This window comes from Miniopterus schreibersii (genome assembly GCF_964146895.1).
Source record: "Miniopterus schreibersii genome assembly, chromosome: 1".
Classification (NCBI taxonomy): domain Eukaryota; kingdom Metazoa; phylum Chordata; class Mammalia; order Chiroptera; family Miniopteridae; genus Miniopterus; species Miniopterus schreibersii.
The window spans coordinates 2,366,333-2,383,320 of NC_138101.1; the positions used below are offsets into that span (position 1 = coordinate 2,366,333).

At 60.9% G+C, this 16,988-nt stretch overlaps 1 protein-coding gene across 2 annotated transcripts in view; it reads right to left on the reverse strand.

The window, feature by feature from the left end:
- Positions 1-16,988, reverse strand: part of SORCS2 (sortilin related VPS10 domain containing receptor 2) — a gene marked incomplete at its 5' end in the record, with an annotated part of 364,973 nt that overhangs the window by 126,847 nt on the left and 221,138 nt on the right. For both annotated transcript variants that reach the window (XM_081130912.1, XM_081130911.1), the window contains 9 exons: positions 896-1,029; positions 2,068-2,254; positions 6,284-6,458; positions 9,175-9,294; positions 10,028-10,161; positions 11,033-11,153; positions 11,791-11,898; positions 12,821-12,912; positions 15,928-16,004. In XM_081130912.1, the coding sequence (XP_080987038.1) occupies positions 896-1,029; positions 2,068-2,254; positions 6,284-6,458; positions 9,175-9,294; positions 10,028-10,161; positions 11,033-11,153; positions 11,791-11,898; positions 12,821-12,912; positions 15,928-16,004 (1,148 nt within the window). The remainder of the gene's footprint in view (positions 1-895; positions 1,030-2,067; positions 2,255-6,283; positions 6,459-9,174; positions 9,295-10,027; positions 10,162-11,032; positions 11,154-11,790; positions 11,899-12,820; positions 12,913-15,927; positions 16,005-16,988) is intronic.

Here is a 16,988-nt window from a genome sequence, read left to right on the forward strand (position 1 = left end):
CCCTCCTATGTGGACAAATGAGGTGTAAATGGGGCCTCGGTCTGGGCCTCTGCACTGACCCCAACCCACCCTCCCAGCCCCACTCAGCTGTGGCCTGGCGCCCGGCTCAGCACCCAGCCTGGGGCTGGGGTGCACCCATCAGGACTGGTGACAGCACTGTCTGGGACCTCACAGATGGGGACAGAGGCTCTGGGAAGTGCAATGACAGCCCGAAGGGCTCGGCTAAAAGGGGTTGAGGTGCGATTCAAACCCAGAGCCAGAACCCCTTCCTAGACCTGCCCCCTCCAGGGAGCACCGTAGGGAGCCCAGACCCTCCCTGCCTGGCCTTGGTGTCTGGGCCCTCAGTGCTGTTCGGGGGCCTTCTGCTTAGGGGTGTAGGGCTGCACTTGGCTGTGTGAATGAAGGATGCTTCTCCCTGGGTCCTGAGGCCCCCACCCAGCCCAAGGGTGAGCAGCCAGGCCCTGAAAAAGCCCCAGGACCTCCTACGAGGCATCTGTCCACGGGCTCCGAGGCTGCTGAGCTCAGGTGCAGCCCCAGTGACCCCTCCTCCATGAAGCCTTCCCTGACCATCCTTCCCCTAGACTAGAACTGGCCTTGTCTCCCCTGGAGCTCCCGGCGACCTTACCAGCCCTCTTCCTGTGGCACCTGTCACTCCCTAACTTGGGTCACCTCCTCTGTTCACATCTTCCCTGGGGAGGAGGCAGGGCCTGGTCTGATTCATCCTGTGTCAACCGCACTTGGACACAGCTGGCAGGAAAGGTGGGTCTCACTCAGCTCCACAGTGTCACACACTGTCCTTCTGCCCCACACCTGGGGCAGCATCCTGCCCTCGCTCTCCACCCCGAGGCGGAGCCTATGGGAAGCAGGGGCCTCCGGCGGTCTGGGGTCAGCAAACCTGCAGGCTGTGGCCGATCCACCAGTAGAAGACAGTGAGGTTGGGGTTCAGGGGCAGCAGCACGGCTGTGAGGTTCACCTCCTGGTTGATGCCAATGACAGGAACCACTTCAAGGTAGAGGGCCCGCAGGGGGGCTGCAGGTCCCGAAAAAGGTCAGGGATTAGAGGGCATCGGGCACTTGGCTTTTCAGAGGCTGTTGGTCACTGTTATCCTCAACTCCATTACCACCCCCCACCTTGTTACCACAGTCACTACCACCCTGTCACCACCACCAACACCACCATGATTACAATCATCACCATCACCACCACCACCATCACCACCACCACCATCACCATCATCACACCATCACCAACACACCTCCCTTCATTACCATCGTCACTACCACCCCATCACCACCACCATCACTATCACCACCACCATCACCACCAGCACCACCACCATCACACCAGCACCACCACCACCACCACCACCACCACCATCACCACCATCACACCAGCACCACCACCACCACCACCATCACCACCATCACCACCATCACACCAGCACCACCACCACCATCACCACCACCATCACCACCACCATCACCACCATCACACCAGCACCACCACCACCACCACCACCACCATCACCACCACCATCACCACCATCACACCAGCACCACCACCACCACCACCACCACCATCACCACCACCATCACCACCATCACACCAGCACCACCACCATCACCACCATCACCACCACCAGCACCAGCACCACCACCACCACCACCACCATCACCACCATCACACCAGCACCACCACCACCACCACCACCATCACCACCATCACACCAGCACCACCACCACCACCACCACCACCATCACCACCACCATCACCACCATCACACCAGCACCACCACCACCACCACCACCACCACCACCACCATCACCACATCACACCAGCACCACCAGCACCACCACCATCACCACCAGCACCATCACCACCACCAACCAACCCTGCTGTGCAGACCACCAGGGTGTGGACCTGAGCCCAGCCCGCCTGCCTCCCTGCCCTTGGGCTCAAGTCCTAAGGACGGGGTAGGTGGATCTGAGGGGCTCCCTCCATCTCCCCAGGCCCTGGTTCTCTCTGTCACAGGGAGCGACTCTGGGTCTCGAGGGCGCGGTGACTCACAGTTGACCTGGACGAAGAGCACCGCCTCGTCGCGCCCCGCCACGTTCTCCGCCCTGACGGCCACGCGGTAGACGCCGGGGCTCTTGTAGCAGTGCCGGAGGCGCTCCCGTCTCAGCGTGAGGTTCATGGACATGGCCTTGAAGCCATCCCCGAGGTCCACCTGGTACTTGGTGGTCAGGACGTCGCCCTGTTGGAAACACCACGAGGCGCTTGGCGCTGGACCTCAGGGCTCACTCGCTCCTTCCTCCCCTCGCTCCTGTGCTCCAAGCACTCGGCCTGGGGCGCAGGGGGCAGGCCCAGCCCCTCCGGCCCAGCCTGGAGTGCGGGCCGTCTGACCGCCTCGGCCCAGGGTTCTAGAAACCCAGGAGTCTGAAGCAGGGGCCGGGTGCACATTTTGGAGGGAACACCCAGCTGCAGGGAGGGAGGAGGTGGAGGGGCCGAGGCTGAGGTCTGCGCCACAGGGCAGGACACCACGGGGGCCGAGTCAGGAGCCGGAGGGCGACCAGGGGCCTGGCGCAGGCCGGGGCTTCGGTCGCGGGCCTGGGAAGATGCACGCGCGTGGAGACCCTTAAAGTCTCCCAGGAACCAGAGAAAACCCGCTTTTCCCCTGTGACCCTGGGCTTCCTGAGGGTTTCTTCTGCCTCAGGCCACGCGGTGCCAGGAGAGATCTCGGGCGCTCACGTCCGTGCAGGGGGTGCGCCCCCGGACGGCGCCCTCCTCCCAGCATCAGTCACCCACACAGGCTATTTTTTTCCGGCGTGCTCCCCACCACGGGCACTTTCCTTTAAAGCACCCCCGTTCGTGCCTCCGAGTCACGGCAAATGGACGGAAGGAAGCAGTAACGTTCCAGCAGGAGGTCTCATCTTCAGTCTCCTTTTCTCCCTCCCTCGCCCCGTCCCCCCTTCCTGCCACGCCGTCCCCCCAGGAAACCATCTCCTAGCGGTGGCGACGGAACAGGGTGATCGCTAACCACTGAGCCACCCTTATTCCTGAACACCGAGCGCGTGCGTTTGCGTGACCCACGCCGACTTCCTCTGCCAGCGTGGGGGAACGGGCTGGAGGGTGCGTCCCCCCCAAATCCACGCCCACCCGGACGTGGCCTTATTTGGAAATAGGGTCCTTGCAGATACGAGTTAGGATGAGGCCACTGGATGGAGACGAGCCCCGGACCCAGCGACCGGTGTCGTGACGAAGGACACGGAGATCTGGACGCAGACAAGGCCGTGAAGACGAGAGGCTGGGCTGAGGTGACCACAAACTAGGGGACGCCCGGCGTCATTCTCTGGAGGTTCGCCCGGGGTGTGGGGGCGCCCAGTCCGGTCCTCTTCGCGGCAGAGCAGGACCTGCGGTGCGGATGGACCACAGGGTGTGTCTCCGTCGCCCGGGGGACTCTGGGCGCTGCCCCTTTCTGGCGGCTGCTGTGGACACTCGTGTCTGAGTTTTTGTGCGGACACAGGCCTCCTCCTCTGGGACGGACGCCCGCGAGTGGCCGCTGCAGGGCACCTGACATCTGCTGGCTTCTGGTTCTTAAGAAACTGCCAGGCGTCGGCCAGGGGGCTGTGCCATCCTACGCCCCCGCCAGCCACACCGAGGGCCCCAGCTTCTCCACGTCCTGGCCGGCATTTGGGGTTGTCGCCGTTTCTTACTTTAGTCACTCTGAGAGGTGCGCAGGGACAGCCCGTGGCTCCGTCTGCGTTTCCCGACGGCTAATGATGCTGAACGTCTGGCTTCTCCGCCACCCACACGCCCTCCAGGGAGGAAAGTCCCCCTGTCTCCTGTTCACTGTCCGATTGGATTGTTGGTTTCTCACTGCCGGGCTCTAACCAGCCTTAAAGACCTGTTTTATTGATCTCTCAAGAGAGGAAGGGGAGGGAGAGAGGGAGATACATCGATGACAGTCATCGATCAGCTGCCTCCTGCGCCCCCCACCGGGGACCGAGCCCACAACCCGGGCACGCGCCCCGACGGGGAATCAAACTGGCGACCTTTCGGCGCTGAGCCGCACCGGCCGGGCCACCAGGTCTTCACGCGGCCTGGGCACCAGTCCACGCTGCGTCCGCGGCGGGGACACGTCCCCTGTATTCTGTCCTCTCAGGTACCCACCAGGGAGGGTCGTTCGGAGAGCAAGTGTCTCACTGTGACCAAGTCCGACTTACCGGGTTCCCTGTATGGATGGTGTTTTTGGGGTCAACTCTAAGGGCTTTCTGCCAAGCCCTAGACCCCCAACACTTCCCCTCCCTTTTCTACAGGGCTTGTCGTTTTCCAACTTGCGCTGAAGCCCGGGATCCATCCGAGCCCACGCCGCACCGGGTGTGAGGCTCCGGCCGAGGTCCACGTGCACTGGACGCTCACTGGAGGACGCCGTCCACCCGCGGACAGGTCACAGCCTGCGGGTCCATTTCTGGGTTCCCTGTCAGGCCTTACACTTAATCCTTAGATAGTCACAGGACTTGGGCCCCACAGCCAGAGCTATCTCCACACCCGGCTGGGCCTGTGTGTGAGTGCACGAGTCAGTGAGTGTGCACAAGTGTGTACGCGGCCCCGCCCCGCGCTCCTCCGGGCAGCCGCGGGCACCGGGAGGCCTCCCTCTTCTCAGAGCATCTTCCGGGGCTCCCCTCGCCTCCACTGACCCCAGCCCCAGGCGATCGGGGGCCCTCGGCAGGGGGCTCGCAGGCTCTTCCCTTCCTGGCTCCAGAGAATCCAGTCCAGAGGCAACCGTGCAGCCCAGTGGCCGGGTTCCAGGCTCCAGGAGGCAGCAGGCGCCGGTTTCGCCTACAGGTCCGTCCTGAAACTCAGGGCAGTGGCTGGGGCCACTCTGAGGGCCCAGGGGGCCCCACGCTGGGCAGGGGGCTTCACCTTCCGGCCGCCCCAGGGTGCTGCTGTGAGCAGAGGTGCCCTCGTCTGCCCTGGGCCACCTGAGGCTTGGAGCAGGGATGCCAGGGCCAGGGCCGGGCGGGACCAGCCCAGGTTGCAGGGCCGTGGACCAGGTGCTGTCCCGCCAGAGTCCCCAGGCCTGGGACCCAGCACTGTCTGTCATTTGTCACCGTGTGGGCCTGGGGGTGAGGCACTTGCCTAAGCCTAGGCTCCCAACTTAGGAGCACTGGGGAGAGGGCGGTGGGGGAGGCGGTGTGTATAAAGCACCCGACGCACCGTTTCCCTGTCCACACCAGCCCAGGCCCTCTGGTCTCCAGCACCAAAGACCTTGTCCCCACAGCTTCTAAACGGAGCTCCGGCCGGGTCCCTCCTGGAGGGCGGCGGCTCTGACTCCGCCTTGGGCTCTTCTGGGATCTGAACCACCCACCGGCCTGGCCTGGTCCTCCGTTTTCCTAACCCCCGTTTCTGAATGTTCGGCAACGAGACCTTGTCACTTCTACAGTCAGAGAAATGGGCAGGCTGCACATGAATTTGAAAACACTACAAGGAAATACAAAAATGACAGCTGTGACCTTGGGGTACAGGGGTTTTGTTGGTATTTCTATGTGTTTTTCAAATGCTCTATAACAAGTATATATTTTTTAAAATCAGAAGAAAATGTGAAAATGTAATACATATCCTAACGAAAGAAGAGAAGAGACTGGGAGGAAATTATATATATTTGTGTGTGTGCCTCTATCCACATTCACCTACCTACCATCTATTTATTTACAGGACCTATCTTTGGTTGTGGGATTATAAGTAATGGTTTTTGGGGGTTTTTGTTTTTAAATATATGTCTTTATTGATTTCAGAGAGAGGAAGCGGGAGGGAGAGAGAGAGAAACATCAATGACGAGAGAGTCATGGACCGGCTGCCTCCCGCGTGCCCCCGACTGGGGATGGAGCCCGCAGCCCGGGCCTGTGCCCTGACCGGGGATCGAACCGCGATCCCCTGGATCCTAGGTCGGCGCTCACGCCCGGCCGGGCATAATAGTTTGATTTTAACTTTCTGCTTTCCTTAAGAGTCCAAATGAACTAAGTCAATATAACCAGAGGTTTCAAACCTTATTGCCACCCACAGAAATGAGCGAGTCTGGCGTCGTCGCCGGTGGGACGTGCCCTGCGCAGACGCTCGGAGCCCCTGCCCACCTTCTACTCGGCTCTTCTGTTTTGCTGTTTGGTTTTTCACAGCTGCTCTGGGCTGGGGGGGGATTTCCAGCCCACGGGGGGGGGGGGGGAGACACACCCACGTCTGTCCGCCTGGCGAGGTGGCCCCACGGGGACAGCACCAGGGCACTCACCTGCTCCTGCCGCACCTCGAACAGGACGTCCTCCCCTGGCCGCAGGGCCACCCCCTGGTCCCCGAGAACGCTGATCTGCAGGCCGCGGGGCGGGGTCAGGGGGCACTGCTGCTGCTCGGGGCTCTGAGACAGGTCCACACCGCCGTCACACACATTGGACACGACCTTCCGGTACCTGCGGTCGGACAGCGGGTCAGGGTCCGCAGACGGGCAGGTGGGGAGAGGGGACCGGCTCTGCAGCCCGGCAGGGACTGCTTGTCCTCAGGGGTGGCTCTCGGCTACAACCTCCAATGGCCAACTCCCGGCCTCCGCCTGACTCCAACTGAGGGCGACCTCTGCTCCTTTAGAGCTGAGAAAACAGGCGCAGAGGAGGGACCGGTGACCAGAAACGGCAGGATCTGCTTCAGAGTCGCCGAGCGACGTCTCCCTGGTCTGATCATGTTAATAACAATAACAGTAGTAATAACAGCTGTTGTTATTGTTGCTGAGGGGATGACCGAAGCAGCTGGTCTGAATTTCGTGGCCTTGCTGAGAAATACGGTCCCTGGGCCCAACCCTGGCCTGACAGCTGACACAGCCCCACCCCCAGGCTCTGTTTCTCTGTTACCTGGAGAGGGCGGAGCGAGGACAGTGCCTGACTCATCCTCTCATTCCGGGGTTCACTGAGCGTCTACTACGTGCCAGGTAGTGGGGTACAGGGGCAGAGGTCACACATGGTCCCTGCCCTTGCAGAGCGGGGGAGACACCTCATCCAACCAACCCCCCAGCGAGGTAAGGTCACGACTGTGACAAGCGCTGGGAAGGGCAGCACCGGGCATCGATCCTTGATAAAGGGTTTTCAGCTGAGATCAGGAGGGGGAGGGGAGGGGAAGGAGCACGGCGGCAGCAGGACCAGCATGTGCAAAGGCCCTGTGGTGGGGAAGGAGCAGGGATGGGATGAGCTGGAGAGGGGCTGGTGGGCAGAACCCAATGGCTCAGGTCAATGAGCCTCTCAGGAGACCACCGGAAAACTTCTGCACCAGGGGCATCATCTGACTCACCACTTAGGAAGCTCCCTCAAGCTACACTGGGATTCCGTGTCTGGGAGACTGGCACCATGGCCAAGTACCCAGGCCGGCCAGCCTCCCCATGCCTGGGCGCTTCTGCCCCCATGGCTCAGCACTGAGTGACCACTGAGAAGGATCATGCAAGGACACTTGGGTTATTCTGGAGTAAAATACACTCTCTGAGAGCTACGCCCCCCCCCCCCCCCCCCAGCACCGTGGTGTCCAGAATGTATGAACACAACCCTCTACCCTGGGTATGACACTTCATATCTTGGCTCTAACACTTCAGACAAAGAGGCCCTGCTCACCAAGCCCTGGTGGATGCACCAGGGTGGCTGCCTTGGATACTTGAGGGAGAGAGGGAAGGCAGAAGGGAGGAAAGGAGGAATGGATGGATGATTGAAAAATTGACGGGTGGATGGATAAATGGATAATGGATTGATAGGTGAATGGCTAGACAGATGGGGGAATAATTGGATAGATGGAGGGATAGATGATGGATGGATGATGAATGGGTGGATGGATGATGGATGGATGATGGATGGGTGGATGGATGGATGATGGATGGATGATGGATGGGTGGATGGATGGATGATGGATGGGTGGATGGATGGATGATGGATGGATGGATGGATGATGGGTGGGTGGATGGATGGATGGATGGATGGATGGATGATGGATGGATGAATGGATGATGGGTGGATGGATGGATGATGGATGAATGGATAAATGGATGGATGATGAGTGGATGGATAGATGATGGGTGGGTGGTGGGATTTATGCCGCTGAGGTCCAACCCTGCACATTCTGGTCCTGTTTCCTGCTCCCCAGACTCTGCCTGCCCACCTCTGGGGGCAGCAATGGGGACTTCCTAGTAACCTACAGGCTTTTTTCTCTGCCTCTCACAACTTCCTTGAAGGGAAATGGGACTTTTAAAATTTCTTTAAGATGTTTATTGAGTACCAGATACAGAAATCACTTTTGGAATAGCTGCCAGGAGACAATAAGTCCCCTTTTGGGGGGACTTATTCCTACAAATCCTCACACATTGGAAGAAGGACTCAGCTGGAGCATGTCTGGGGCCCCCTGAAGCTGTGGGCTCATGGCGTTTACGTACCTGACATTTTTATTTGACCTTAATCCTTCATAAACCACATAGCCAGCCTCTGCTGGAGTAGGAGCATCATAACTGCTCACACCTGCTGAGCCCCTCGCCCTTGCGCACAGCTAGTCCCTCATCCCCCCCCCCCCAAGGAACCGCTCCTCTGTGCCGTGGAGCTCACAGCAGCGAGAACAACTGGGTAAGTGGTGCCAATAACCAGACGTGTGCCATGACAGAGGCAAGCTCAGGCCCAGGGCGGGTGGTCAGGGAAGGCTTCCTGGAGGAAATGCCATTCAAGCTGAGACCTAAAGGAAGTGTGAGCACCTCGGGCCCAGCTCAGAGCTGCCTCACGTGCGCTGGTAAATGGGGAAGGGTCCTGGCACTGCAGGGGCTCAGAGGATCAAGAAGGGGGTGTTAATTCCCTTGGGTTCAGCCCCTGCCACAGGTCTGAGCTAACAGGCACCTTGGACCTTCTCTCCTGTGGTCCTTTGTTCAGGGCCAGCTCAACCCACCTTACTCCCTGAAGCTAGCCCCAGTGGGCTCAGATCGACTCTTAGAGGCCTAGAGGGTCAGTGCCTGAGGTGACCCTCAGGAGCTCCTGTGAACAGGACATTTCAGCCATGACTTTTCTTCCTGACCCTGTGCAGGGAGCTGCAGGTGGGCGCCAGGCAGGAGGGCGGGGGGGGGGGGGTTCCCCATGGCTCTGCCCCGGGAACTAGACCAGGAGACCCGTGTGCACTCACCCAAGACTGCTGGTGTAGGTCTGGCCCAGGACACAGTCATCAGGGGGGGACAGGGGGTTAAACCAGAAGTTGGCAAAGCACTTATTGGTGTCGGAGGGGGAGCGCTCGAATCCATAGTCGCTGGGAGGAAGAAAGAACATCCATCAGGAGGCCGGCACGGGGCGGGGGTGTAGGAGTCACAGAGGCGAATCCACAGGGCCCCTGCGCCAGAGGGGAGACAGGCCTGAGAGCCTCCGGTCTGCTCCAGGTCAGAAGGGAAGCCAAGGGGATTCTGGGAACCCACAGGAGAACACTGAGCCCAGCCCCAGTGTCCTGGGGGGCTGCCTGGAAGTGGTGAGCCGAATCTCAAAGGAAGAGCAGGAGACAGCCAGGGAGAGGAGGGGGCACTGCATGGGAAGACCCCTCAACGCGGGCGCAGGGAGATACAGATGGAGGTGGCAGAGTGTAAGGGACAGGATGGCGAGGGCTGAGGGTGGCTGGGGAGGCAGGCAGGCGGGCCAGAGGCCTCGTGAGCTGGGCTCTGGAACTCGGACATGGTCCTGGGCGCAGCAGGCGCCACAGGAGACTGAAGAGTCCCTGACCGGAGGAGAAGGGGCCGGTGGCACAGCGGGTCCTGGCTCCGCCTCCCACTGGTGAGCAGGCCGCCTGCGCTGGCTTCACAAGCAGGCCCAGGGATTCTCCAGCACCCCGTCCCCGAGTCCGGGGACCTGAGACCCAGTTCTATTGCTCAGATAAGGCAGGAGCGACAGGCTGACTCTGACACCGGGTCGCAGGAGGTGCGGAGGCCCGGCCCACTCGGCCTGCGCTATGTCCCGAGGTCACGCAAGCAGCCCGTGTGGCACAGAACCCTTACCAGAGGAAGTCGGAGTCCTGGCACGGGCACACGTGGGACGTGAGCGCCGATGTGAAGTTTTTCCCATTGATGCACCACGATGTGGCCTTCCTCTTCCGGAAGCTCCTGCGCTGGCCCATGAGGCAGCCGTCACCCTGCAGCGGCAACGTGGGGGGAGGGGCAGGGTTGGATCTCTTTCACAGACGGGGAAACTGAGGCCCAGGGGGGAAGGGGTGTGCCTGAGGGCAAGCTGGGGCGGCCTCCCTCCAATCCCACCCACAAGTATTCACGGAGCACCACATGACAAAAGCTCGGAGCCCAGAGCAGGTAGTCAGGGAAGGCTTCCTGGAGGAAGTGCCATTCAAGCTCCATCTGGGCTCTAGGGGCCACAGGGCTGCCAGAAAAGGGGCCCCTTTAAGTCCCTCAGGCCCCAGGAGTGCCAGGCCCCATGCAGGAGCTGGAACAAGCCCTGGCCTGGAGGGCTCATGTGGACACACAGTAGGTCCTTAGCCAGTGATCCTGAAACAGGACCCGAGCCTGTTCCCCGAAACAGAAGCCATGGCAGTAACAGGTGTAATCCCAGCCTCCCCACCACACCTGGGAGAGCACAGGCTGGCTGAACCGCAGTGGGAGGCCAGCTCTAGGCCCCACTAATTCCCTTGAGTGCGAATGTCTTATGTTTTGCTGTAGAAACATTTGTGTGTTGAGATTATGGGGAGGCGGCTGCCCCAGACCACACCGGGGTGTCAGGTCACATACAACACACGGGCCATGTTACCTTCCTATGATCTGAACCCCAAGCACATCTGACTCCACGGCCGGGTTGGGGCCCAGGGACCTGTGCCCCGAGTGTGACCAAGCCCAGAGCAGCCCAGGCACCAAGGAGGGGCCAGGAAATCCCAGAAGGACTGGGCGTCTCGGGGCGGTCGGGGCTCTGGGAAGACTCCTTGGAGGAGGAGAGGCCTGTGGCCTTGCAGGGCGGAGGTGGGCCCACGGGAGCCCCCGCCCCGCCCGCGCCCGGCCCACCTGCAGGTTGGTGAGGTCCCAGGCGCTGTAGTCTTCCTCCCCGCACATCCTGGGGAAGGAGGGCCTGAAGTCCACCTTGACCAGCTCCCAGTCGGAGCGGTAGCTGATGTGGCCGAAGATGCTGGGGGGAAGGGGCAGGAAAACGCCTTATTTGGGCCCGTCCCCTCCTCCCCTCAGGGCCTCAGCTCCCGCCTGCACTGAGGGCCCAGCGACGCCGCTCCTGCCCTCACCCGGCCACCCTGGGACTGCACTGTGGCCGCTGCAGCCTCCGACGCCAGCCCGGCCCAGGCCAGGCTCAGCCGGCTCCTCCCCGCCCCGGCCTGTCTGGGAACAAGGTCCTCACTGTGCAGTGTGCCCGCGAGTCGCTCACAGGTGCCAACAGGCAATAGTAATAATAGTAACAACGGTAACAGTAATAGTAAAAACTGTCGGCTCGAGAGGTGGAAGGGGGCAGTGGCCCGGAGGCAGCTCGGACTCTCGGTTGCACCCCTCAACAGCCAGGTGATCTGGGCACGTAATGGATGTCCCTGACACGGACAGACAAGTGGCCTCCTCCCAGCGGCTGGGGGGAGAGGAAACCTTTGTAGTGAGAGACCAGGAGGAGGCAGGTGCGAGGAGCAGGTGAGAGCGAGGGAGGCGGGCTGGGGGTCAGTGGGGTCAGTGGTGAGCCCGCCTCAGAGCAGCAGAGGCCCTCGGTGGCCCTTGGCACACCTCCTGGGGTCAGCTCCGACCCACCCGCCCCTTCCGCGGGCACTCACGTGATGACCAGGGTCTCCTCGCCTGGCTCGCTCAGTAGCCCGTCCACGAACACGGAGGTGTCGGTGAAATTGTAGGTGCTCCACGTGATACCATCGTCCACGCTGAACCTGCCAGGGAAGCAGCGTCACCATCCGCAGGGCAGGCAGGGGCCCTCGCTGTGCCCAGGACTGGCTGCCCCGCTGGACCCAGCCCTGCCTGTGCCCAGGGCCAGCGCCGTCCCACTGAGGCGGCTGGGAGGACAGTGTGGAGGGAGCTGTCTGTCCCCAGGGCCAGCCCAGCACTAGGCCCCAGCTGGACCCCTCTCTCCTGGGAGGCCACAGCGGCACCTGCCAGCACCAAGTGGCGTCCAAGTCTGCTTAGCAACACAACAGCCTTGGAGTCCTGGGCATGCTGTCTGGGTAGCCCTGGACTGTAGACCCACCCAATGCCTGAGCCTGGCCTAGGGGGTGCCAGCCAGTGCCAGCAGCTTACTGCGTCCCAATGCAGTGCACCAGAGTGCTGAAAGCTCTTTTTCAGACTAAGGTAATACTGGCTTCCTGGCAGTCCCCCAACTCTGCTTTCTGGGTCCAGAGTTCATACGTGCCCTCATTTATCCACAACAGCCCTTCAGATGTCTGAAGCCGATAGCAAACCTCTCTCCCCTGGGCACATGTTGGCTTCCTTGTCCGACCACACCTTCTCTACTTAAATAATTCCTACTGATGCCTAAAAGTCACCTCCTCCGGGAAGCCCTTTGCTCCCCGAGACTGTGGTGGGGCCGTGTCCTGGGCCCCAGGGCCCCAGGCCTCCCTTGGGCTCGCTCTCACGTGCTCCTCTGCCATTCCCTCTTTCCTGGTTCCCCACGCCCGCCCGGGGCAGCCGCTGGGAAGGGTTTGCCCAGCTTGCCGCCGCCCCCAGCTGGCGGGGTTAGTGCCCTCATCCTGGGGCCCCACAGGGAGGCCGTTCTGGGGAACATCCTGAGAGGATCCCAGGGGGAGAGGAGAAGCCCTGCTTGCCCGCACCCCAGCGCTGCACCCCCCCCAACGTTACTTGAGGATCTTCAAGGGGATGGAGCTGTCCTTGATGGCCACGATCACGCCGCCGTGGTCCAGGTAGAGGATGTGGTGTTCCTCCTCGAACACCTGCGGGGAGAGCGGACGGCACCTGAGAAGGGCCGGGGTTGTCCAGGCTCGGGGTCACTCGCTGGGCGCAGAGCCATCCACACGCAGGCTGGGGGCGTCGGCAGAGGCCAGCTCCCTCGGCCAGAGCTGATCTGGGGGCTCCCCGTGGCCCCAGGCCATCCCCACGTTTGGCCACACCACGCAGACTCGGCGCACATGGGATGGACGGTGATGAAGGACAGTCCCTAGGCCAGTGAGGGACATGAGGACAAACAGTGCAGTAAATGCTGCAGGGGGACCCTCTTTACATGGAAGGCCGACAACCGGAAGACAGGAAAGAAAAACGGGATCTAGAAAAGCAGTAGGATGCACATCCTCGGTAACAGCAAACCCCACTAGACGTTATGGCTCAGCTCAAGTGCTGTCTCCTCCAGGAAGCCCTCCCTGGTGCCAGAGCACCAAGCTGGGTTCTCCCCGGTTACGCCCCATGGCGCTCACTGCTGTCGGCTCCATGGCCGCAGCTGCAGGGATCAGAGGACTTGGTGTGCCTGGTGTCCTCTGTCCTAACCACTAGCTCGGGATAAGCATGTGCCTGAGGCTACATTAATAGAGACAGAGATTCCTGGATGAAGGAGGCGATAGCTGCAATTTTTAGGGTACTGTGAAGAAGAAATTTTCACATCTCTTCCCCTCTGTGCACCCATCCGACAGACCCAGTGCTCCAGGGCCTCCCTGGGTGCTGGGACCCAGAGGGAGAGAGGAAATTCAGGCTCCAGGAATCCACAGCCTGGGGAGAGACACCCAAGGAGGCAGATGGCCTCCGCACACTGACTCGCCCACTCGGGGGCCAACACCGAGGGGCGCCATCCACTTGACCCTCTCTGCAGGCTCATTCCTGGCTCTGGCACAGCTGGAGTGCCAGCCAGTGCTTTGGGGGATGAATGATGCTGAATTCCAATTAAACTACACCTGAGTCACTGGGCACCCCAGGAAGGGGGTCACGGTGCAGGTGGCATTTGGGTTCATCTTAGGAGGGGCAGACAGGCCCACCCCCCGGGCTCTGGAGGGCCTCCCTGGATGCTTTCTGGCTGTTGTTTTCTATCACTCCAGGTAACGCGATTAGGAAACATTCTGTCCACTAAGAGCACACGTGCTGGCATCTGTCACTCGTGGTCTGAGAGCTCTTTCAGGCACATCTCCTGATAGGCTCCGCGTCTGGCCTGACTCGCCGGGTCACCTTGCCTTCCCTGCCTTTGTCCCACTTGTCCCCAGCCTCCCCCACCCCAAGCAAACTCCTAAACCCAGCTCCAGCTGCTCTCCGACCCCTGTCTCTCGACACACACATGTGCTCAGGTGGGTGCCCTCCTCTCTGCCCCGGGCACACGAGCTCCCCCATGTCCCCCCATCATTTGGGAAGGGAACAAGCACCCCGAAGGTAGGCCCACACTCAGCTCCTGGACAGTCTCCCCTGAATTCTGACATCCCCAAGTTTGAAATCTGAGCAAGTGGCCCCATAAAAGTGGCCACTGGACACCTCACATGGCTTCTGTGAAATGAGAAGCCAGCGTCTGCCTCACACCCCGACCCCCCGTCTATCTAATCTACCCGGGGCGTCTGCCTCACACCCCGACCCCCCGTCTATCTAATCTACCCGGGGCGTCTCTAATAAACGGTGATGTGACCTTTAGAAATATTGCAACACGGTAAATCTCTGCTGCCCTTTTCAACATTCCTTGTTTCCTGCATATCATTAAAAAGTGCAGGTACCTTCCCCCAAGGCTGCAGGCGACGGGGTGCTCTGGGGATGAACCTGAGAGGGGGGCTGTGGCCGGGGAACTCGGGGTGCGAAAAAATGGCCTAAACCCGAGCTCTTCCAGGGGCGGGAAGGGGAGAGGCACACGGAGATCCAGCGCACGCTCTTAAGCGTCTACAGTGGAAACTGTCACTCCGTGGAGCTGGCAGGACAACAAGGCCTCTTTTTTTTTCTTTTTTTTTTGCTGAAAACAAGTGGCGCGTGAAGAGGGGGCCAGGCCCCTCCTGGCACCGGGTTCGGCTCCTGAGTGGCTGCCGCTGCTGCCGGGCACTTGTCAGCCACCAGCCTCCGTGCCCGCGTTGCCTGCGGCCCCTCCAGCCTGGGAACGTGAGCTCCCGTGGGCGCCGCACGAGCAGGGGGGCACCTCCTGCACCGCTCCCTTCCTCTCCTGCTTTCCTTCTCTCAGACCACTGGCGACATCAGGTCATCCCCAGGGATGTCTCCGGGCTCCCTGCGGCCCCCCAGGCTCACCATGGCCCCCAGGCTCACCTCCCCCCTTGGTTCACCTTGACCCCCCAGGCTCACTGTTCCCCAGGTTCACTGTTCCCCAGGCTCACCTTGACCCCCCAGGCTCACCTTGACCCCCAAGGCTCACTGTTTCCCAGGTTCACTGTTCCCCAGGCTCACCATGGCCCCCAGGCTCACCTTGACCCCCAAGGCTCACCTTGACCCCCAAGGCTCACCTCGGCCCCCAGGCTCACCTTGACCCCCCAGGCTCACTGTGGACACCCAGGATCACCTTGCCCCCTTGGCTCACCTTGACCCCCCCAGGTTCACTGTGGGCCCCCAGGCTCACCTCAGCCCCCAGGCTCACCGTGGCCCCCCAGGCTCACCTCGCCCCCCTCCCCAGGCTCACTGCAGCCCCTCCAACCTCTACTCCCTGTCCTCTCTTTCTCATCCGCGGCTCTGTGTCCACCCAGCAGCCTCCCTGCCGGGACCCCGGGGCGTTCCATGCCCCCAATTCTTGGCCTCCAGGAAGCACTCAGCCCATGCCTTTGAGTCCCCGCATGGCCTCCTGTGGGGATGATGCGAGGTCCATCGCCCCCAGCAGTGGCCATCAGACGGCCGGCGGGCTCGGCCAGTGGTGATGTAACATCTGCTAAAGGGAGCTGTGTGTCCAGCCACTCAGGCTGGGAGGGGAGGGGTCACCGAACAGACACATCTCCTGGGATCTCAGCGGAACCAGCACGGGGTGGGGGCCGGGCCCCTCCCTGCCACCTTACCTGCCGCCAGGTGTTCCCGCAGTCGGACGTGATGTACATTTCTTCCTTATATTCCACCAGCTGGGAGCCCAGGTTACCTGGTCCGGAAGGAAAGGGGCAGGTTGTTCGAGGAGCAGCCAGCTTCCCCCTTACCAAGGTCTGAGTCAGACAAGTCCCTGGAAAGGGGCACCTGTGCCTGGTCTACACCTCCCACAAGCAGAGACACCCAACAGCATGCCCTGTCTGACAGTGACAGGCCTGCTGTCACTGCTCCGCTTGGACCCTGATCCCAGTCTGTGTGTTAAAGGGTTAACCTTGCCCAGAGAAAGCCAGTCTCAGCGGCTCCAGCCTGACCCAGGTAGAGAGTGCTGGGCTCTTCAGGGGACCTGCGGGTGATGAGTCTGGTTCCAGAATAAGACGTGTAGCGTGGTGGTCGAGAACAGGTTTGAGAGGACACATCCATCCATCCATCACCCATCCATCCATCCATCCATCCATCCCCCATCCATCCATCCATCACCCATCCATCCATCCATCACCCATCCATCACCCATCACCCATCCATCCATCACCCATCCATCACCCATCCACCCATCCATCCATCCATCCATCCATCACCCATCCATCCATCACCCATCCATCCATCCATCATCCATCCATCACCCATCCATCCATCCATCCATCCATCCATCACCCATCCATCCATCCATCCATCACCCATCCATCCATCCATCACCCATCACCCATCCATCCATCACCCATCCATCACCCATCACCCATCCATCCATCACCCATCCATCCATCACCCATCCATCACCCATCACCCATCCATCCATCACCCATCCATCACCCATCCACCCATCCACCCATCCATCCATCCATCCATCCATCACCCATCCATCCATCACCCATCCATCCATCCATCCATCCATCCATCCATCACCCATCCATCCATCACCCATCCATCCATCCATCCATCACCCATCCATCCATCCATCCATCCACCCATCCATCACCCATCCATCCATCCATCACCCATCCATCACCCATCACCCATCCATCCATCACCCATCCATCCATCC